We start from the raw sequence: 22,676 nt of genomic DNA, 5'->3' as shown, positions 1-22,676 counted from the left end.
GCCTCCTTCTCATGTGGCTGACTCCACCAATGTCTTTGAGGTCAAAGAGATCCCGGACATGAAGACGGTGGAAAGGAAGGTGTGGAGTAGACGTCAGACCTGGCAGAGGAACAAAATGGAACATTTTGGAAAACCAGTAGGTTACCACCTAGATTAAGGTATTGCCAGAGGAAGGCTGCAGGTCCGTGATAAAGTCCATAGCCACATGAGTATACAGGCAGCTGGGTATTGGCAATGGCTGAAGAAGACCAGCAGGTTTCAAACAAGATGGCTTATTCCCTGTAGCTGTCACGGAAGGTGGCTGAAGCGGTTTTTAGAGTAGAAAGCAGGTCACGTGGTGATTTCAGCAGTAACCGGGTCTTTCCTGTCCCAGAGAGGAGTAGCCCATGCCAGGACCTTCCCGGAGAGGAGGCTGATGATAAATGCCATCTTGGACTGTTCCATGACAAACTGAGTCGGCATAAGCTCAATATGAATGGAGCACTGGGTGATAAAGCCCCTGCACAACTTGGGGTCCCATCACAGTTTGACTGCATGCAGAGTCTCAGCCTAGTTTCAGAGGCAGGAAAGCTAACGGGTGTATCAGGAGGGGCCATAGGAGCTTGATGCTGTTTCTGAGTAGCCATCAGTTGCTGCAACACGCTGCGTGGCAATCTGCTGGGACTGCTGGACTACAATGGTGGTAAGATCAGCCAATTTAGGCAGCGAGACCTTTGCGGGGGCCATGGCCGGATCTTACTGTTAGGCTCCAGGGGCAGTGGACCCACTGGACCACCGTGGACGATGATGTTAGCTGACACCCGTGATCAGAATCTAAGTGGCACCTGGTTTTCGCCGGAGCCCGCCGTAAAGCAGTTTGGACTTGTTGCGGCAGGGTACCACCAGCTCGTTCCACAGGTATGACTTTTTCTGCAGTGGCTGCGAGGCGAGGTACACAGACGATAAGCAGGATCGTAGTCGGGGACAGGCAGGAGGTCAGGATGGGTAGCCCGGGATTGGAGTCAGAGACACATCAACAGGTCAGGATCAAAGTCTAATAAAGAACTGGAGTCACAACGGGAAATCCAAATGCAGGCACAAGGCAGGGACACAAGCTATCTCAGCGGCATAAGCATGAAGATCCGGCAGGGAATGCTAGGAGAGTCCGGCTTTTTACAATTTCCTGGAAATGGCCAGCACCTATCAGCGGTGCACTGGCCCTTTAAATCTTTGCGGGCTGGCACACAGCCGGGGCCTGTAATACCTGAGTGACTGGCTGGTGCGGCCTTGGGAACTTATCGTCTACAGCGTGGCAGGACTCCAGCAGCAGATTTGTGCAAGAAAGGTCAACCTTGATGGCTATATAGGGATCCCATATGATGAAGGATAGGGAGCCTGTGATGGTGAACAGCCTGATCCAGAGATCACACAGAAGCACTTTGGTGCAGAATAACTTACAATTCTTTATTGGAACAGTAAACGGCAGACAACGGGCTTAACAGCAGCAAACTTCAGATGGAAGACGATAGCTAGTCAGAGTGCAGGTCCGCATGAAGGTGGTTGATCACAGCCTGGATATTACCTTCAGCACTGCAGCACTGGCTAAGCTGCACACTAGACTAGATTATGGAATACTCTCTCCAGACTGACCATGTGCTCCCACCCACAAGGGGTTTTATAAGCTCCCCCTTGTGAGGTTGAAAGCACTTTGTCCAACCAGATCACTCTTTAATGTACAGCAATTACAGAGCATACAATTGTGACATTAACACTTTGCCTCCCAGTCAAAGTCTCACAGCTGCATCACAAGATTATCCATGCTGGAGACCTCCTAGTGAGGTGCTCAGCTCCTGACATGGAGAGGAACACTTTTGCAACACCTACCTAACCCTTTGCATCTGCAGGGGTGTTGCAGATACACCACAGATGCTAGCTTAACATGGTCCAAAAATACATTAGTCTATGTGATATGATTAGTTAGAAGCAGGGGTGTCAGTAGATCCGTGGCTTGTGTCCTGGATCTTTTGAGTGGAGCCCCGAATGTCTCCAGGTCAGCAGGACACTTGTCCCGTCAGCATCGTTCTCCACTACACATAGCAGGAGACACTGACGCATTCACACTGGGGCACATTTACTAAGTGCTCCGCAGCCACACTTTCGTTGGGTTTCCCGAATTTTTCAGTTTTGCGCTGAATTCCGCCAGGATTTTGGCGCACGCGATCGGATTTTGGCGCATCGGCACCGACTTTCACGCGACAGAAATAGGGGGGAGTGGCCGTTGGACAACCCGACGGTTTCGGAAACAGCGCAGAATTTAAAAACAAAATGTGTCGCAAGATCGAGCACTCACATGCATCGAGAAGAACAAGGTGAACTCTGGCAGACCTCGCCGAAGCAGTTTTTTCAAGTGTGTCTTTTCGAGCATGAGAGGAAGGGCCTGGTTTTTTCCATAGTTACCAGTGCAGATTGCAGGGTGAAAACCCTACTGTATCTGCGCTAAAGATAAAATAATATCCACCACTGGAGCTCATGATAGAAAAATGAGAGCGCACAGACACTGAAATTTAGGATAGGCACAGACTATCAGAGATATACATGAGTGAAGTGAAAAAAACATGGATGCAGTAAAAATGGATTCAGCAATTTAGATATATATATATATATATATTGTTGCAGTAGTGCTGCTATTTCTTGATGATTCAGTTAGTTATCTCACTATCACACTGCCCTGAAAAGGGCAATTATTTCTATCTGTCCCTTACAGGCTTCTCTCCCTATCTGCCCTCAAAAGGGCAATTATAAAATTACTACAGCTCTATTCTCTCCCTCACTGACATTTCAGGTGCAGCTTCTCCCTAGCTGGATGTATTGGTGCTTGACCATATGACACATGATTATTGGTCACATGTTCAGATTGGCCAATCACAGCCATGCTCAATTTGGGCATGGCTGTGGTTGCTTGAGACTGAAAACCGATTGGCTGCTCAGAAATATACCAGCTTTCTGTAGTTTCGTGAACCTAAAGGTCTGTCTGACATTTAGGTTAGGGCTGATGCGTCCCAAATCTGCAATGTTCAGTAGGGATCTGAACATTGCGGTTTGTGTTCACTCATCACCTCACAGTGCTGTTAACATTTGGGAATTTGGTTCCTTTCGGAATAGATATACTGGTTTATTGGTTATTATCCCAAGTCTTATTACCAGGCTTCTTGTAAGGCAGGCTTGATTTTTAGGGGGCTGTTTTTCAAGATAATACTGAGGCAAAGTTTTACTTATCCCATCATAGAAGATGTATATGAATATTTTCGTCTTATATCACCTAAAGACACTGCCCCATTTTTAATGTTTTGCTTTCATGGACATGTCTTGTGTGCTCACCCAGCGCATACATGTGAAAATATTAGAGATTATCGTGTACATGAAACAATTTCCATAAATGAGATCGCAGTCTCTCTGTGATTCTCAATCTATTTGTTTATTGATAAAAATAAAAAAGTTTTGGTTTTGTGAGAATAAAGGAAACATTTACTGTACAGATATATGGAAATCCATGACTACATATCCAAGCAGTGTACGACAAGTCAGAGTCCCCTGGAGGACAGAAGCCATTAGTGGAGGCCCCAGCGAGATGTCACTCACTTCACTCGATGATAAAGAAGAAGTGATTCGTGGCTACAATATTTTCTAGACTTGAATGTGAGTGGATTTTGTCTTTGTGTGAGATTCTTTGAAAAGTAAGGCTATCTGCACACATGGAAGAATTTACCCCCAACATCAATTCCACAACCATTTATAACCCTGTAGAAATCATCTGGTTGCTGCTTTGTTTTTATGCTGTGATTTTGCTGTCCGATGCTCAACTTTTGTACTGCAAGATACACTGCAGGTCCAAAATCCATGTGCAATATGCTGTATGTGTGACCTCCAGGAAATATATGGTTTCTGAGTGACCACTGATCATTGACTATATGTGACTTAATAGGTTGAATAGATCAAACATTTCCCACATTACAGCCAAGAAAATTGATTAATCACTGTGACATTTCCCACAATCTACACTTAAAAATGTCTTTTCCCGTGTGAATTCTCTGATGTCTGACAAGAGTTGAATTATTGCTGCAAGATTTCCCACATTCTGAACATGTAAATGGCTTCTCCGCTTTGTGAAGTCTCTGATGTTTAAGAAGAGACGAATTATCACTGTATTTTTCTCCACATACTTAACATGAGAATAGCGTCTAGCCAGTGTGAGATTTTTTATGTTTAACAAGACTTGATTTTTTGCTAAAAGATTTCCCACATTTTGAACATGAAAATGGCTTCTCCCCAGTGTGACTTCTCTGATGGTTAACAAGATCAGATTTTTGGATAAAACATTTCCCACATTCTGAACATGAATACGGCTTCACCCCAGTGTGAAATCTCTGATGTTTAAAAAGATATGATTTTTGTATAAAACATTTCCCACATTGCGAACAACAAAATGGCTTCTCCCCAGTGTGAATTCTTTGATGACCATCAAGACCTGATTTTCGGCTAAAAGTTTTTCCACATTCTGAACATGAAAATGTTTTCTCTCCTTTGTGAAGTCTCTGATGCTTAACAAGAGCCGAATTGTGACTGTATTTTTCTCCACATACTAAACATGAGAAAAGCGTTTCGTCTGTGTGAATTCTCTGATGTTTAACAAGATCTGATTTTTGGATAAAACATTTCCCACATTCTGAACATGAAAATGGCTTCTCTCTAGTGTGAATTCTCTGATGTTCAACAAGATCATATTTTCGGACAAAACATTTCCCACATACTGAACATAAAAATGGCTTCTCCCCAGTGTGAATTCTCTGATGTTTAACAAGATCTGATTTTTGGCTAAAACATTTCCCACATTCTGAACATGAAAATGGCTTCATCCCTGTGTGAATTATCTGATGTTTAACAAGACACGATTTTTGGCTAAAACATTTTCCACATTCTGAACAAGAAAATGGCTTCTCCCCCGTGTGAATTCTCTGATGTTTAACAAGATCTGATTTCAACCTATAACATTTCCCACATTCTGAACAAGAAAACGGCTTCTCCCCCGTGTGAATTCTCTGATGTTTAACAAGATCTGATTTCAACATATAACATTTCCCACATTCTGAACATGAAAATGGCTTCTCCCCCGTGTGAATTCTCTGATGTTTAACAAGATCTGATTTCCACCTATAACATTTCCCACATTCTGAACATGAAAATGGCTTCTCCCCTGTGTGAATTGTTTGATGATTAACAAGATATGATTTTTGGATAAAGCATTTCCCACATTCTGAACATGAAAATGGCTTCTCCCCCGTGTGAATTCTCTGATGTTTAACAAGATCTGATTTCAACCTATAACATTTCCCACATTCTGAACATGAAAATGGCTTCTCCCCCGTGTGAATTCTCTGATGTTTAACAAGATCTGATTTCAACCTATAACATTTCCCACATTCTGAACATGAAAATGGCTTCTCCCCTGTGTGAATTGTTTGATGACTAACTAGATCATATTTTTGGCTAAAGCATTTCCCACATTCTGAACATGGAAACGGCTTCTCCCCTGTGTGAATTATTTGATGTCTATCAAGAATTGATTTAGTGCTATAACATTTCCCACATTCTGAACATGGAAATGGCTTCTCTTTTGTGTGAATTAATTGTTGTTCACTATCTAATTTGTGGATTACATCTAGTTTCCCAGCCTTTGATGATGAAAAAGAAGGGCCAAATAACAAAGAAACAGGTGAAAGATCATTGCTGTGTAGTGCTGAGGATGGATCTGTCTCTTTATATGCATTTCCTGAGACTCCAAATTCCTCTGGTTTATAATATGAAGATATCAGACGTCCCTCTGAGCTCCTGCTGCAGTCATCTGCCAAGAAAACATAAAATGTTATAATATTTTGATATTAAGGGTAAGAGGAGAAGTGCCAAAGCAGCCGCAGGAGCAACAGAGATTCATTATCATAATTTTATAATTGTTTTTTCAGCAAAACCACTCAATTTAAGGACCAAACAGGATATGTTTCTGCATCAGTGTAGCTACAGCATTCTGAAAGTATGTTTGGTTCACAATGCATAAAAACAAATGGTTCCTTTGCAACCTCTCTGTGATAAATAGGGCCTGGGGGAGGGAGACCTTACATTCAAATACCTCACTTTCCCCCAGCCTCTGCTTAATTAGCCTAATGGAGCTAGCAAAGTGTTACCTGGCTCGGGTGGGTGCCGAGCTTCAAAGAATTTCCCCAGCCCCATCATCTCTGAAGTCTTGAGCTGATTTTCCCTCCAATTTTCAAACAGGAGAAAAAGAGCCATAAGACCAATATGTTGAATAGGGACAGTTATGGACCATCTCAGCCCAAGGGTAAATACATTTTTGGAACCTGTGTTTCCGTGGTATTATTTTGATTTGTCTATTTAGGCTTTAGCATCCTTGGGTTCAGAAATATAAATATCTCTGGATAGGACCATAGAAAATAGGTCAGGTTTGGTATCAATGCAATCCAAGGATTCACCCGGATCAAATGATACCAGAACCCTACGACTTCCCCTTGAAAAACTATGACTTCTCCAGGGTTTGGGACGTGATACCAGGTAGGAGGGACCCATGCCCCCTCCTGAGGTGGACAGAGGTGTGTCTGCACCTGATATAACCTTTGAGGCCAAATTGTCTTTTTGTCTGGGAACCATTTTAACATCAATACAGAGGAATATCTTAAGGTGTGGACTATCAGGTTCCATTAGGCCCACACACAAGGTAACTAACTTACTGAACTGTTGATACTTTTAGTGCTACCTGTGTATTTTGTACTGTATATATCCCTACTGTATATATTGTTTTGTCTAGTGTGTCCTTAGGGCAATTAAATATAAAACGTAACCTCTTTTATTTCGATACAAAACCCAAACATTCATGCTTTGCTCATATACATGCTACCAGGTTGTTTCCTCACCCTATGTAATCCCGTTAGGGACCGGGTTCATATTAAGGGAGAACTGGTGGCAGCTTCATTAGGTTGATAAGATTCTGTTTCACTGACACTAGTGAAAGGGGTCTTATAGCCATTCAAGGCTGTGATTTATTGTTGTGCCATATCTGGAAGTTGTGTGGACAACTTTAAATCACTTCCTGCTCCTTTTAGAACCCCTGCATTCTGGGAGTGTCTGTAAAAGGATAACTGAGTGACCTTGCGTACCCTTCAGGGGTCCGAAACATCACAGTTTCCTTCACACTCTCCTTGGAGCTCTGCGAGATAGGAATATGCAATATTCCTGGGGCTATGCATTCTGCCTCCAAGTACGGCGGGGTGACCACACTTGACCCTCTGTCACCCTGGGGACCTCCCGGGGTTCCTTGCTGAGCTTCGGTTGCAGGGGATTCATATCCATTTGGCCGATATTCCTTCCAATATATATTCCCTTCCAACAACCAATGTTTCGCTGATGTAGAGAACAGAGGCGCTTGCCTGATAGAAGGGATAAGAGAGCTTTGGACCCAAATCACCCAGGATGAACTCTCCAGGTCCCACTGGGACTGGATCCCTCTCATGTCCATTGTGAACCCTGCATTAATTCTCCCCCATTAGGTGAACTCTGAGGCCTCATTAAAATCCCTCATCAATATACACTCACCGGCCACTTTATTAGGTACACCTGTCCAACTGCTCGTTAACACTTAATTTCTAATCAGCCAATCACATGGCGGCAACTCAGTGCATTTAGGCATGTAGACATGGTCAAGACAATCTCCTGCAGTTCAAACCGAGCATCAGTATGGGGAAGAAAGGTGATTTGAGGCCTTTGAACGTGGCATGGTTGTTGGTGCCAGAAGGGCTGGTCTGAGTATTTCAGAAACTGCTGATCTACTGGGATTTTCACGCACAACCATCTCTAGGGTTTACAGAGAATGGTCCGAAAAAGAGAAAACATCCAGTGAGCGGCAGTTCTGTGGGCGGAAATGCCTTGTTGATGCCAGAGGTCAGAGGAGAATGGGCCGACTGGTTCGAGCTGATAGAAAGGCAACAGTGACTCAAATCGCCACCCGTTACAACCAAGGTAGGCAGAAGAGCATCTCTGAACGCACAGTACGTCGAACTTTGAGGCAGATGGGCTACAGCAGCAGGAGACCACACCGGGTGCCACTCCTTTCAGCTAAGAACAGGAAACTGAGGCTACAATTTGCACAAGCTCATCGAAATTGGACAGTAGAAGATTGGAAAAATGTTGCCTGGTCTGATGAGTCTCGATTTCTGCTGCAACATTCGGATGGTAGGGTCAGAATTGGGCGTCAACAACATGAAAGCATGGATCCAGTCTGCCTTGTATCAACGGTTCAGGCTGGTGGTGGTGGTGTCATGGTGTGGGGAATATTTTCTTGGCACTCTTTGGGCCCCTTGGTACCAATTGAGCATCGTTGCAATGCCACAGCCTACCTGAGTATTGTTCCTGACCATGTCCATCCCTTTATGACCACAATGTACCCAACATCTGATGGCTACTTTCAGCCATGTCATAAAGCTGGAATCATCTCAGACTGGTTTCTTGAACATGACAATGAGGTCACTGGACACAAATGGCCTCCACAGTCACCAGATCTCAATCCAATAGAGCATCTTTGGGATGTGGTGGAACGGGAGATTCGCATCATGGATGTGCAGCCGACAAATCTGCGGCAAATATGTGATGCCATCATGTCAATAAGGACCAAAATCTCTGAGGAATGCTTCCAGCACCTTGTTGAATCTATACCACGAAGAATTTAGGCAGTTCTGAAGACAAAAGGGGGTCCAACCCGTTACTAGCATGGTGTATCTAATAAAGTGGCCGGTGAGTGTATATGTTATAGCTGCAGCAAACTAAAAATGTTGGATTCCTCTTCTTCCCACTTTTCTTTTTCAGTGCTGTTACTGCTTTGTTAGGCATTATGTTCTACTAGTTTCTTTTTACTTGCAACAACTCTGTGGCGGACTCTGTTCCCTCACAGGACTCCATGTTCAACTGTACTGTTCGTGGTACACCTTGTCCCCACTAGGCTCCACATTGCTGTTATCTGCACTATTTGATCCTTAACCACTTGAGGCCCTCTGTGTTTTTTGAGCCGCTGTTTGTGTTGTTGCCTTATTATGTGAATCTTCCCTAATTGTTGTCTACGCCTGAAGGGTATGCTCCAATTAATATTGACCAAATATGGAGCTCATTTAAAGCAGGAGAGATCGGACAAGACCATGACACTTTTATCTAAAATCCTCTTGCTAGATACCTCCTCCCTTGCTCGACCGCTACTTACAGTGGTGGTTAAAAGTATTGGCACCCCTGCAATTTTGTTAGATAATACTCAGTTTTTTCCAACAAATTATTGCAATCAGAAATTCTTTGGTATTATCATCTTAATTTAATTTGTCTTCAATGGAAAACCATAAAAAGAATTGCCCAAAAGCCAAATTGGATATAATTCCACACCAAATCTAAAAAATGGGGTGGACAAAAGTATTGGACAAAATCATGTGATGCTTCTCTAATTTGTGTAATAAACAGCACCTGTAACTTACCGGTGGCACCGAACAGGTGGTGGCAATAACTAAATCACACTTGCAGCCAGTTGAAATGGATTAAAGTTGACTCAACCTCTGTCCTGTGTGCTTTTTTGTCCCACATGGAGCATGGAAAAAAAAAAGAAGACCAAAGAATTGAGGACTTGAGAATCAAACTTGTGCGGAAGCCTGAGCAATCTCAAGGCTACAAGTCCATCTCCAAAGACCTGAATGTTCCTGTATCTACCATGCACAGTGTCATCAAGAAGTTAAAAAGCCCATGGCACTGTGGCTAACCTCCCTAGATGTGGACGGAAAAGAAAAATTGACGAGAGATTTCAATGCAAAATTGTGCGGATGGTGGATAAAGAACCACGACAAACATCCAAACAAGTTAAAGCAGCCCTGCAGTCCGACGGTACAATAGTGACAACCCGTACTATCCGTCGGCGTCTGAATGAAAAGGGAATGTATGGTAGGATGCCCAGGAAGACCACTTCTTACACAGAAACATAAAGGCTGGAGTTTGCCAAAACTTACCCGAGAAAGCCAAAAACGTTTTGGGAGAATGTTCTCTAGTCAGATGAAAGTAGAGCTGGAGACTTCTAAAGTGGCCAGCAATGAGTCCAGACCTGGATCCCATATGGATCCAAAATGGGGGTTTGGAGAAGGCGCCTTCAAATCTCATGGACCTGGTGCAGTTTGCCAAAGAAGAATGGTCTAAACTTCTAGCAGAGCCTTGTAAGAAACTCAATGATGGTAACCAGGTTGCAGTTGTTCGTAGTTATTTTGACTAAAGGTTGTGCTGTCAAGTATTAGGCTGAGGCTGCCAATACTTTTGTCTGGCTCATTTTTGGAATTTTATGTAAAATGATAGAAGATTTGACTTTCTTTTCATTCTCTTTTGTGTTTTTTCATTGCAAGCAAAATAAATGAAGATATTAATACCAAAGAATTTGGGATTGCAATCATTTTCTGGAAGAAAACGAGTATTATCTGACAGAAATGCAGGGGTGCCGATACTTTAGGCCACCACTGTAGATACCCCACGTCTGAGACCGATCATACCAGCTGACTCATGATCCACACGCAATACACATTACTTTTTAGGCGTGTTACTGAGAATTATTCAACCTCCAAGGACCCTGTCAGAATCTACCCCTGCATAGAGCACGGGACAAAATAGAATGTCAAACGAGGGTCATGAGACGTTACAGTCCAATTTCACCGAACCAGGAGGATTAAAGGCTATTAAATCTACTCAAGCGGGCAAATCTCCGAGCCCGGATGGATTCACCCCTCATTTCTATAAGGTCCTTAATGCCGGGCTAGCCCCTAACATGCATGTTCAACTCCATTTCCATATCTGCTCCCCTTCTGTGCCAAACCTTACAGGCAGTAATTACTGTCATCCCTAAACCTGAGAAGGATCATAAGCACGAACTACTACACCACCTCTCTCATTAATGTTGATATTAAATTGCTCTCTAAGTTAATGGCTTACCAGTTGGGGGCTCTGATTCACTCTAATATCCACAATGACCAGGTGGGCTTCATTCAGGGGAGGGAGGCTTGTGTCCCGGGCTAAATCAACTGAGGAGCGGCTGTGTTTACGGTCAATAGATGCGGAGAAGGCCTCTGACCGTCTGCACAGGAGGTTCCATTGGGCCTCCCTGTCACAGATCAGAAACGGTCCCTGATTTTTGGGATTAGTGAGGGCACTTTATTTAGGTCCTACGGCACAGGTTGGAATGAATAGTATTATCTCAGATCCCTTCCCTATTAGAAATGGCACCCGTAAAAGTTGCCCTCTGCCCCCCCCCTCCCCCTCCTATATGTACTGGCTATGGAAAACCTGGCTGTGGCCCTTCGGAATCATCCCAGTGTTCATGAGTCGGCTCCCAACTCTCCTTTCCAGCTGTCCTGACGGAGTTCAGGAGTTCAGGCCAAGCAACTTTTAAGTCAATCTCTCCAAGTCCAAGCTATTAAAGGGGTTTTCCCACAAAGGAAACCCTATTCACGGCTCAGCCGGACGCCTCATTTTCGCGATCTGAGACCCCCACTGATCAGCAAGTTAAGCCCTATCCCGTATATACCCTTTGAACCACTCTTATGCTTTCAGGAGATCTAATCTATGATCATACTGACCTGGCAGCTCCATCTCTTCCTTCACGGCCCCGGGGATCAGTATTCCTGCAGGAAACACAGAGACTGAATTCCTTCTTTCCATACAGATAATGAAAGGATTTAGTCCTGTCTATTACCTGCTGATGTGAGGGGCTGGTGGTCCTCCATCATGACGTCCTTGTACACATCTTTGTGTCCTTCTAAATACTCCCACTCCTCCATGGAGAAATAGACAGCCACATCCTGACACCTTATAGGAACCTGACACACACAATGATCCCGTCATCACCCAGATCCCTTCATAGCGTTACTGTATAATGTCCCAGCATTCCCAGCAGTGTCACCTCTCCAGTCAGCAGCTCCATCATCTTGTGGGTGACTTCTAGGATCTTCTGCTCATTGATGTCATCCTGTATCCAGGGGTGAAGTGGAGGAGCCGGGATTGGGCTCAGGGTTCTCCCCCGTCCTTCATACACAGGGGCCTGACAGCGCCCACTAGAGGTCTTCTTCACTACTGTGTAATCCTGGTTATGGAGAGACACAGTGATAAATCTCCCTCCATACATTTCCAGAATCTCTCACCTCTCCAGTCCTATCATCTGTTATTCCCATAGATAATGATGTCATGTGACCTCATCACAATCTCTCACCTCTCCAGTAATATAGAAGAGAATCTCTAGGGTGAGCTGGAATATTCTCTCCACCCTCGTGTCCTTCTCATTTCCCATCCTTGAGGGGTCAGTCGTTAAAATCAATTGAAGACAACTTTGATCATGGATAAGGGTTGCACCGATACCAGAATCTTGAGTGAGACACCAGGAGAAGTTACACTATAATTGATACCGATACTTTCAAGAAAACAATGTGTTATCTGAATTCAATATTTAGGTTGTGGTCACATGGGGCGTAGTAATGCAAATGTGTGGGAGCGGGGCTGTTATTTTGTAGTTTATACACTTTTATCAATGTAACTGTATGAATGAGCATATAATGTAGTGATATGTAGAGATGTGAGAAGATGCGTCTCTATATACCAGAGCCTGGAGCTGGTGTCACAGTGTAACTATATGGAAGCTCTTAGTCCAGAAACTTCTCCCAGTGACAACCAGTAAGTTATTTAATGATAACTTGGAGACATTACATGGTGACAGCCGCCGCCGCTCTCTTCTTATGGGCCCGGTCACCTCCTCCCCGCATCCCTGAAACCCTGATAGAAGAGCTGCGACCCCTCACCTCCTCCTGCACAGCCGCCTCCACATACAGGACCTGTGATGATGTCATAGTCATGTGACCAGCCCCGGGTGTGGGAGGAGTCATGGGGTCACATGACTAGGTCTGACAGGATTCTCCCTCAGAGGGTTCAGCGTTACCTCAGGATGTACAGAGAGTCTGCAGCAGAGCCGTGTGTGTATAATGTGTGTATAGCGGAGCTGTGTGTGTATAATGTGTGTATAGCGGAGCTGTGTGTGTGTATAATGTGTGTATAGCGGAGCTGTGTGTGTGTATAATGTGTGTATAGCGGAGCTGTGTGTGTATAATGTGTGTATAGCGGAGCTGTGTGTGTATAATGTGTGTATAATGTGTGTATAGCGGAGCTGTGTGTGTATAGCGGAGCTGTGTGTGTGTATAATGTGTGTATAGCGGAGCTGTGTGTGTGTATAATGTGTGTATAGCGGAGCTGTGTGTGTGTATAATGTGTGTATAGCGGAGCTGTGTGTGTATAATGTGTGTGTATAGCGGAGCTGTGTGTGTGTATAATGTGTGTATAGCGGAGCTGTGTGTGTATAATGTGTGTATAGGGAAGCTGTGTGTATAATGTGTGTATAGCGGAGCTGTGTGTGTATAATGTGTGTATAGCGGAGCTGTGTGTGTGTATAATGTGTGTATAGCAGAGCTGTGTGTGTATAATGTGTGTATAGCGGAGCTGTGTGTGTATAATGTGTGTATAGCGGAGCTGTGTGTGTGTATAATGTGTGTATAGCAGGGCTGTGTGTGTATAATGTGTGTATAGCGGAGCTGTGTGTGTATAATGTGTGTATAGCGGAGCTGTGTGTGTATAACGTGTGTATAGCGGAGCTGTGTGTGTATAACGTGTGTATAGCGGAGCTGTGTGTGTATAACGTGTGTATAGCGGAGCTGTGTGTGTGTATAATGTGTGTATAGCGGAGCTGTGTGTGTGTATAATGTGTGTATAGCTGAGCTGTGTGTGTGTATAATGTGTGCATAGCGGAGCTGTGTGTGGACAATGTGTGTATAGCGGAGCTGTGTGTGTATATAATGTGTGTATAGCGGAGCTGTGTGTGTATAGCGGAGCTGTGTGTGTGTATAATGTGTGTATAGCGGAGCTGTGTGTGGACAATGTGTGTATAGCGGAGCTGTGTGTGTATATAATGTGTGTATAGCGGAGCTGTGTGTGTATAGCGGAGCTGTGTGTGTGTATAATGTGTGTATAGCGGAGCTGTGTGTGTGTATAATGTGTGTATAGCGAAGCTGTGTGTGTATAATGTGCAGTGCTGTGTGCTATTAGTGTCTACTTACTTGCCACAAATGATGCCGCTGCTATATAATAGAAGCCGCATCGTGTGAGCCGTTGTAAAACAGAGTGTTATTGGTTTAGAAATGTACACTCACCGGCCACTTTATTAGGTACACCTGTCCAACTGCTCGTTAACACTTAATTTCTAATCAGCCAAACACATGGCGGCAACTCAGTGCATTTAGGCATGTAGACATGGTCAAGACAATCTCCTGCAGTTCTCCCGAGCATCAGTATGGGGAAGAAAGGTGATTTGAGGCCTTTGAACGTGGCATGGTTGTTGGTGCCAGAAGGGCTGGTCTGAGTATTTCAGAAACTGCTGATCTACTGGGATTTTCACGCACAACCATCTCTAGGGTTTACAGAGAATGGTCCAAAAAAGAAAAAACATCCAGTGAGCGGCAGTTCTGTTGGCGGAAATGCCTTGTTGATGACAGAGGTCAGAGGAGAATGGGCAGACTGGTTTGAGCTGATAGAAAGGCAACAGTGACTCAAATCGCCACCCGTTACAACCAAGGTAGGCAGAAGAGCATCTCTGAACGCACAGTACGTCGAACTTTGAGGCAGATGGGCTACATCAGCAGAAGACCACACCGGGTGCCAATCCATTCAGCTAAGAACAGGAAACTGAGGCTACAATTTGCACAAGCTCATCGAAATTGGACAGTAGAAGATTGGAAAAACATTGCCTGGTCTGAAGAGTCTTGGATGATAGGGTTAGAATTTGGCGTCAACAACATGAAAGCATGGATCCATCCTGCCTTGTATCAACGGTTCAGGCTGGTGGTGGTGGTGTCATGGTGTGGGGAATATTTTCTTGGCACTCTTTGGGCCCCTTGGTACCAATTGAGCATCGTTGCAACGCCACAGCCTACCTGAGTATAGTTGCTGACCATGTCTATCCCTTTATGACCACAATGTACCCAACATCTGATGGCTACTTTCAGCAGGATAATGCACCATGTCATAAAGCTGGAATCATCTCAGACTGGTTTCTTGAACATGACAATGAGTTCACTGTACTCAAATGGCCTCCACTGTCACCAGATCTCAATCCAATAGAGCATCTTTGGGATGTGGTGGAACGGGAGATTGGCATCATGGATGTGCAGCCGACAAATCTGCGGCAACTGTGTGATGCCATCATGTCAATATGGACCAAAATCTCTGAGGAATGCTTCCAGCACCTTGTTGAATCTATGCCACAAAGAATTGAGGCAGTTCTGAAGGCAAAAGGGGGTCCAACCCGTTACTAGCATGGTGGACCTAATAAAGTGGCTGGTGAGTGTATAGCGGAGCTGTCCCTATTCTGTCCCTTGTCCCTATTCTTCTTCAACTTCTTTTCAACTTCTTGTGTCTTTGACGTAATTGGGGAAGAACCCACTCCTAGACATATTGTTCCTCCTGAACTGCTGGTTGTTGTTGCTCCTGTGGACCTACGGCAGCTTTCTCCTGGCAAGAGCTATGTCCAACCAGCTCTTTGGAAGAGGATACTAACTTGGGGACATTGCTCTCTTGTGGCTGGGAACCTTGGGGTGCAGATATCTGTTGCTCTCATATCTCGTTTCTATTGGTGGTCAAATCTGGTCAAGGATGTTCGAGATTTTCTGCGCTTCCTGTGCCCGTAACAAGTCTTCACATCTCAAATCAGCAGATCTGCTCCGATGCCCAGTTACTCACATAGCCACTTTATTACGGATCTCAGTGGTAACGGATTGGTTTTCTAAGATGTCCCACTTCATTCCTCGGCATGGTCTACCCTTGTCTCCTCGTCTTGGCAGCCTGTTCTTCCTCCGCATCTTTCGGCTTCATGGACTCCTCCTGAACATTGTCTTGGACCGTGGGAGTCTAGTTTGTTTCCCAGTTCTGGCAATCCCTGTGCAGTCAACTTCAAGTAAAGCTTGATTTCTCCTCTGCATACCATCTGCAGTTCAATGGACAAGTAGAGAGAGTTAACCAGACTCTAGGCTGTTATCTCGATCAATTTATCTCTGCCGTTAGGACGACTGGTCCACTCTGTTGCCTTGGGCAGAGTTTTCCTGCATTTCCTTGAACTCCCTTGCTCCCTTCTTCACTGTCTATGGACAGCACCCATGCCCTCCTTTTCCTCTTTCTATGCCTTCGGATGTTCCTGCTGTGGAAGACTTGGTCGAAGATCTCAAATTTATCTGGGAGCAGACTTGAATCTCTTTGCTACAGGTGTCTGCTGGAACCAAAACCCAGGCCGACAAAAAACGCAGGCCTCCTCCGATCTTCCCTCTGAGTGATAAAATGTGGCTGTCCTCCAGGTATGTCTGGCTGAAGCTCCCCAGCTGCAAACTTGGTCCACGTTTCCTGGGCCCATTCAAGGTGCTGATTCGTATAAACCCTGTGGGGTATAAGCTCCACCTTCCTCCCACTATGCACATCTCAAACTCCTTCCATGTCTCTCTTCTGAAGCCAGTCATCCTGAACTGCTTTTCCCGGCAAGTACCTCCTTCTCATGTGGCTGACTCCACCAATGTCTTTGAGGTTAAAGAGATCCTAGACATGAAGACAGTGAGGGGAAAGTGGTTCTTCCTTGTTGACTGGAAGGGGTTCGGGCCTGAGAAGAGGTCTTGGGAGCCTGAGGACAATATCTTGGACCATTGTCTTCTGCAGAGGTTCCTTAGGACCAAAAAGAGGGAAAGGCCGAAGGAGGGGTACTGTCACGAGTGCCCCGGCGACCCATGCCTCTGTGTGCCCCTCCACGCCAGCACTCTGACTCACCTCGCCTCTGTGAGATTTAAATGGCCAGCGTGCCACTTATTGACACTGGCCACCTGGTAATTTAATAAACAGCCAGCCTCTTCCTTCATACCCCGCTGGATCTTTGTGCCTTAGTGAATAGCTGGTTCCTTGTACCCTGCGATTGTTTGGTGAATACCTATTGTGTCCTCCATTCTGTTCCTGATTACGCTTCTCCACTGTCTATCCTAACCTTTTGCTCTGCCTCTGACCTCGATCCTGCGGAGCCACCTGGTGTTACCATGCCGCAGCCAGTCCAACCCGCTTTGCGGTGGGCTCTGGTGAAAAACGGATGCCACTTAGACACCGCTTCCAGATATAGGCTTATGTTATTGTCCGGAGTGGTTCAGTAGGTCCACTACCCCTAAATCCTGACATTGGCTCTCTGAGGAAATAGCTGGCATAGGCTATGACCCTTTCAGTTCTGTTTTGGAGCTGGGATAGCACAGCCCTTAGGCCCTGTTTGCTGGCATCGGTGTAGAGCATGAAGGCAAGATTGTATTTCGGATATCCTAACACCGGAGGCTCCGTCAACCTTTGCTTGCTCTGGAATGCAGCTTCTTGTTCTGTCGTCCAGTCAATGGGCACTTATGACTATTGGCCGTTTTTAAAGTCCCTTTAAAAGCAGTTGGTCAAACTTCGGAATAAACCTTCTTGGCCTTGGGATACAGTAACAAGACTTCTGGCCGCCAAAATGGGTAATCTTCATTGGCTGGTATGGGTTCTACCAAGGTTGTCTTGACCATGGACACCCATACATGCTTGGCACCATACCAACATGTCAGTTGCAGGTGGACGGGGTGGGGGGGTCTTTGATCCGGACTCTGCAAATTTCTCTGGTGGGGCCGGCAAACATTTGTGGCGTTGCTAGGATTTGCATTGTCTCTTGAATCGCATCCTGCAGTCACTGGGTATGGATGGTAAGGAATTCTGGAGAGCCTTGAGCACTTCTGGGTAGGAGTGGCAGAGGACATTGGTACCCAACACCAGGGAGAAGTTACAGTCTTCAGGCACTGGGTTTCACTGAAATTGCATTGTCCGTCAGTAATGCTATGTGCCACAATTCACTAAAATTGTACGCCTGAAATCATGAATGTGTCACTTCCCCGCACTGGTCTGAGTGGACCCACTGACCACTCTGGACGATGACGTAAGCCAACACCTGGGACCGAGATCTAGGTAGCACCCGGTTTTCTCCAGAGCCGCAAAGGCGGGTTGGTCTTGCTGTGGCGTGGTACCACCAGGTCACTCCACAGGTACAACTTTGTCTGCAGTGGCAGCCAAGACGAGGCACGCAGACGTTAAGCAGGATCTTAGTCGGATACAGGCAGGAAGTCAGGATGGTCAGCTCGAGATCATAGTCGGAGACTAAGCAACAGGTCACGACAGGCGGAAAAGGTTCAAAGTCCAATACAGAACCGGGAAATCCAAACACAGGCACAAGCAGGGACACAAGCTTTCTCAATGTCATAAGCACTAAGATCCGGCAGGGAATGCTGGGAGAGGCCGGCTTTTAACAATTTCCCTTTAAACCTTTGCGAGTCGGCGCACGTGCGTGCGTCCTAGAAGTCGCAAGCTCTGGTACACAGCCCTGGAAGCAGGTGAGTGGCATGGGCGCTGCACTCGTGAGGCACAAGGGACATGGGGAGCCAGGGATATTGGTTGCGGGAGCACCCATGACGGTACTCCCCTTTGGTCTCCCCCTCTTCTTGGCCCAGAGAAATTTCTGCAGGAGATCATGGTGTAAAATATTGTCCTCAGGCTTCCACGATCTATCCTCAGGCCCAAAGAAGAACTACCAAAAAGAACCGCTTACCTCTCACCCTCTTCATGTCTAGGATCTCGTTTACCTCAAAGACATCAGTGTAGTCAGCTTCAGGAGGAGGAGGAACTTGCCGGGAGAAGCAGTTTAGAATGACTGGCTTGAGTAGAGTAACTTGGAAGGAGATCTGGATGCGCATGGTGGTAGGAAAACGCAGCTTGTAGGCCACAGGAGCACCTAAAAAGGACTCAGGAATCGTGGACCATGTTTGTAGCCAGGGATATTTAGCCGGACATACCTGCAGGACAACCAGACTTTGTCACCTGGAGAGAAGATAGGAGGAGGCCTTTGTCTCTTGTTAGCCTGGAGCTTGGTTCGGGCAGAAGCCTGTAATAGGGAAAGGCAAGTCTGCTTCCAGATGGACTTCAGATCCGTACTAACTCCTCAACAGCAGGGACGTCCGAGGACACTGGCAGAGGAAGAGGAGGGCGTGGATATAGATATAGATTCTGAATCCGGGGAGTTATTCAGAACATTAGGAGTTATGGCAACAGAGTGGACCAATAGTCAAAATGACGGATGTAGCAGCCCAGAGTCTGGTTAACTCTTCCTATGCCTATCACCCTCATTCTACAGGTAGGTGGAAAAAGTCAAATTTTACTTGAAGCTGGTTACAGAGGGATCACCAGAATTTGGAGAAGAACTGAACTCTCTGATCAGGCACGATGTGCCGGGGAAGTCCATGGAGCCGGAAGATGTTATGGAAGAACTGGCTGGCAAGGTGTGGAGTAGACGTCAGACCTGGCAGAGGAACAAAATGGAAAATTTTGGAAAACCAGTCGGTTACCACCCAGATTAAAGTATTGCCAGAGGAAGGCTGCAGGTCGCCTGACATGTTACCTGAGCAGAAAGCCGAGCTCTGTCCACCGGCATCGGTTCCCCTGTAGCTGTCACGGAAGGTGGCTGAAGCGGTCTTTAGAGTAGACAGCAGGTCATGTGCAGACAGTGTGTCTGTTAGAGTGTGCGTAATTTGTCCTGAAAGTCCCTTTTTAAAGGTCGCAGTCAGGGCTGCATCGTTCCAAGTTAGCTCAGAGGCCAGGGTACGGAAATGAATCACATAGTTGCCTACAGAAGAGTCCCCTTGCAAAGGTTCAGCAATGCAGTCTAAGCTGAAGATGCTTTTGCTGGTTCCTCAAAGACAGACTGGAACTCAGAGAAGAAGGAGGTGATTTCAGCAGTAATCGGGTCTTTCCTGTCCTAGAGAGGAGTAGCCCATGCCAGGGCCTTCCCGGAGAGGAGGCTGATGATAAATGTCATCTTGGACTGTTCCATGACAAACTGAGTCGGCATAAGCTCAATATGCGGGGAGCACTGGGTGATAAAGACCCTGCACTTGGGGTCCCATCACACTTTTACTGCGTGGAGAGTCTCAGCCTAGTTTCAGAGGCAGGAAAGCTAACGGGAGTATCAGGAGGGGCCGCAGGAGCTTGATGCTGTTTCTGAGTAGCCATCAGTTGCTGCAACATGGCAGTTTCTTGACCAAGCTGTTCACACTGCGCGGCAATCTGCTGGGACTTCTGGACCACAATGATGGTAAGATCAGCCAATTTAGGCATCGGGACCTTTGCGGGGTCCATGGCCGGATCTTACTGTTAGGCTCCAGGGGCAGTGGACCCACTGGACCACCGTGGACGATGATGTAAGCTGACACCCATGAACGGAATCTACGTGGCACCTGGTTTTCGCCGGAGCCCGCTGTAAAGTGGTTTGGATTTGCTGCGGCAGGGTACCACCGGCTCATTCTACAGGTGTGACTTTTTCTGCAGTGGCTGCGAGGCGAGGTACACAGACGTAAAGCAGGATCGGGGACAGGCAGGAGGTAAGGACGTGTAGCCCGGGATTGGACAGGTCAGGATCAAAGTCTAATAAAGAACTGGAGTCACAACGGGAAATCCAAATACATGGACACAAGCTATCTCAGCGGCATAAGCATGGAGATCCGGCAGAGAATGCTAGGAGAGTCCGGCTTTTTACAATTTCCTGGAAATGGACAGCACCTATCAGCGGTGCGCTGGCCCTTTAAATCTTTGCAGGCTGGCACACAGCTGCGGGAGTCGGAACAGAATTGGGGACAGGTGATTGGCGTGGGCGCTGCGCTGGCTGGGCATGAGGGGCACGGGTGAGCCCGTGACTTGCGATATGGGTCGCAGGAGGACCCGTGACAATGACATCCAAATATGACGGAGACGCCAAGTCCTGCAGGGACATCATCATCCGGTGCTCTTTGCACATCGAGTTGATGCCTACGCAGTTCGCCACAGAGAGGTCTATGGTGGCATTTGTGGTCAGCCTACCCTCCGGGAAAGCCCTGGCATGGGCCACACCTCTCTGGGACAGAAATGAGCCCGTCACGGCCAACATCACCGTGTTTCTCCCGGAATTCTGGTCTGTTTTCGAGGAACCAACCCGGGCATCTTCTGCGGAGATCACTCTGTCGACCTTGCGCCAAGGGGAACCTGTCAGTTAAACACTATGCAGTTCAATTCCACACTCTGGCCTCCAAGCTCTCTTGGAATGAAGCGGCCTTGACTGGCACCTTTAAGAAAGGACTGTTAAGCCAAATCAAAGATGCACTGTCTGCACAGGATCTGCTTCACTCTGGCCATTCAGATAGACATCCGGTTCTCACAGCTGACATAACTTTTCCCTTCCTGTCAGGATGACTGGTTGACTCTTTTGCCATAGGCTCAGCTCAATTATTCATTTTCTATGGTCAGCACCCAAGCCTTCCTCTTTCTGTGCCTTTGGATGTTCCTGCGTTGGAAGAGTTGGTCCAAGATCTTAATGTTATCTGGGAACAGACTCGACTCTCCTTCTACAGACGTCTGCTCGAACCAAGACCCAGGCCGACAAAAAAGGGGCTGGTTTCTGCAGTGGTTAACCCTTCCAGTGCTGGAGCAACGCTCCAGCAGCATGGAAACAGCAGAGCAGACACAGTTATTTGCGGGTATTAACCCTGTAGGTGCTAGAGCAGCGCTTGACAGCACAAGGCAGCACAAAATAACTGTTCAATCACAGTAGAGCCTTATTCCGATAAGCAGAAGGTTTAGACAAATCAGTTCAATAAACAACAGTTCTTAGTGCAAGTATAAGGTACAGAAGTAGATATCCGGATTGTGACGCCACTTGCAAAATACCCCTGACCTTTTTCTGATGGCTGGAGGAAGCCGGGGCCCGTAATATCTGAGTGACTGGCTAGTGCGGCCTTGGGAACTCGTCGTCTACAGCGTGGCAGGACTCCAGCAGCAGATTTGTGCAAGAAAGGTCAACCTTGATGGCTATATAGGGATCCCATATGATGAAGGATAGGGAGCCTGTGATGGTGAACAGCCTGATCCAGAGATCACACAGAAGCACTTTGGTGCAGAATAACTTACAATTCTTTATTGGAACAGTAAACGGCAGACAACGGGCTTAACAGCAGCAAACTTCAGATGGAAGAAGATAGCTAGTCAGAGTGCAGGTCCGCATGAAGGTGGTTGATCACAGCCTGGATATTACCTTCAGGCTGGGATAAGTTTCCTGACTGCCCAAGGTGTCAGGCAGCTTGCCACAGACACCTCTGCTACCTGATCTGGAAGACTGACTCTGCAGCACTGGCTGAGCTGCACACTAGACTAGATTCTGGAATACTCTCTCCAGACTGACCATGTGCTCCCACCCACAAGGGGTTTTATAACCTCCCCCTTGTGAGGTTGAAAGCACTTTGTCCAACCAGATCACTACTTATTGGTCGCATGGCTGTGGTTGCTTGAGACTGAAAACTTTAGGTTTTGGCTGATGTGTCCCAAATCCGCAATGTTCAATAGGGACCTGAACTTTGCGGTTCATGTTCGCTCATCACCTCACAGTGTTGTCAACATTTGGAAATTTGGTTCCTTTCGGAATA

The 22,676-nt window shown here is 46.3% G+C and overlaps 1 protein-coding gene across 1 annotated transcript in view; it reads right to left on the bottom strand.

Annotated features, from left to right (window-relative positions):
* LOC140066002 (uncharacterized) overlaps nucleotides 1-11,771 on the bottom strand; it is an 80,583-nt gene extending 68,812 nt beyond the window's left edge. Inside the window, 3 exon segments of the mRNA XM_072113568.1 lie at nucleotides 1,244-1,391; nucleotides 4,015-5,878; nucleotides 11,685-11,771. Coding sequence (XP_071969669.1) covers nucleotides 1,244-1,391; nucleotides 4,015-5,878; nucleotides 11,685-11,766 — 2,094 coding nt within the window. The 5' untranslated portion in view covers nucleotides 11,767-11,771.
* Between the last annotated feature and the right edge of the window lie 10,905 nt (nucleotides 11,772-22,676).

The sequence above is a fragment of the Engystomops pustulosus genome, chromosome 6 (assembly GCF_040894005.1).
Source record: "Engystomops pustulosus chromosome 6, aEngPut4.maternal, whole genome shotgun sequence".
Lineage (NCBI taxonomy): Eukaryota > Metazoa > Chordata > Amphibia > Anura > Leptodactylidae > Engystomops > Engystomops pustulosus.
This window is presented reverse-complemented; position numbering and strand designations above follow the sequence as displayed.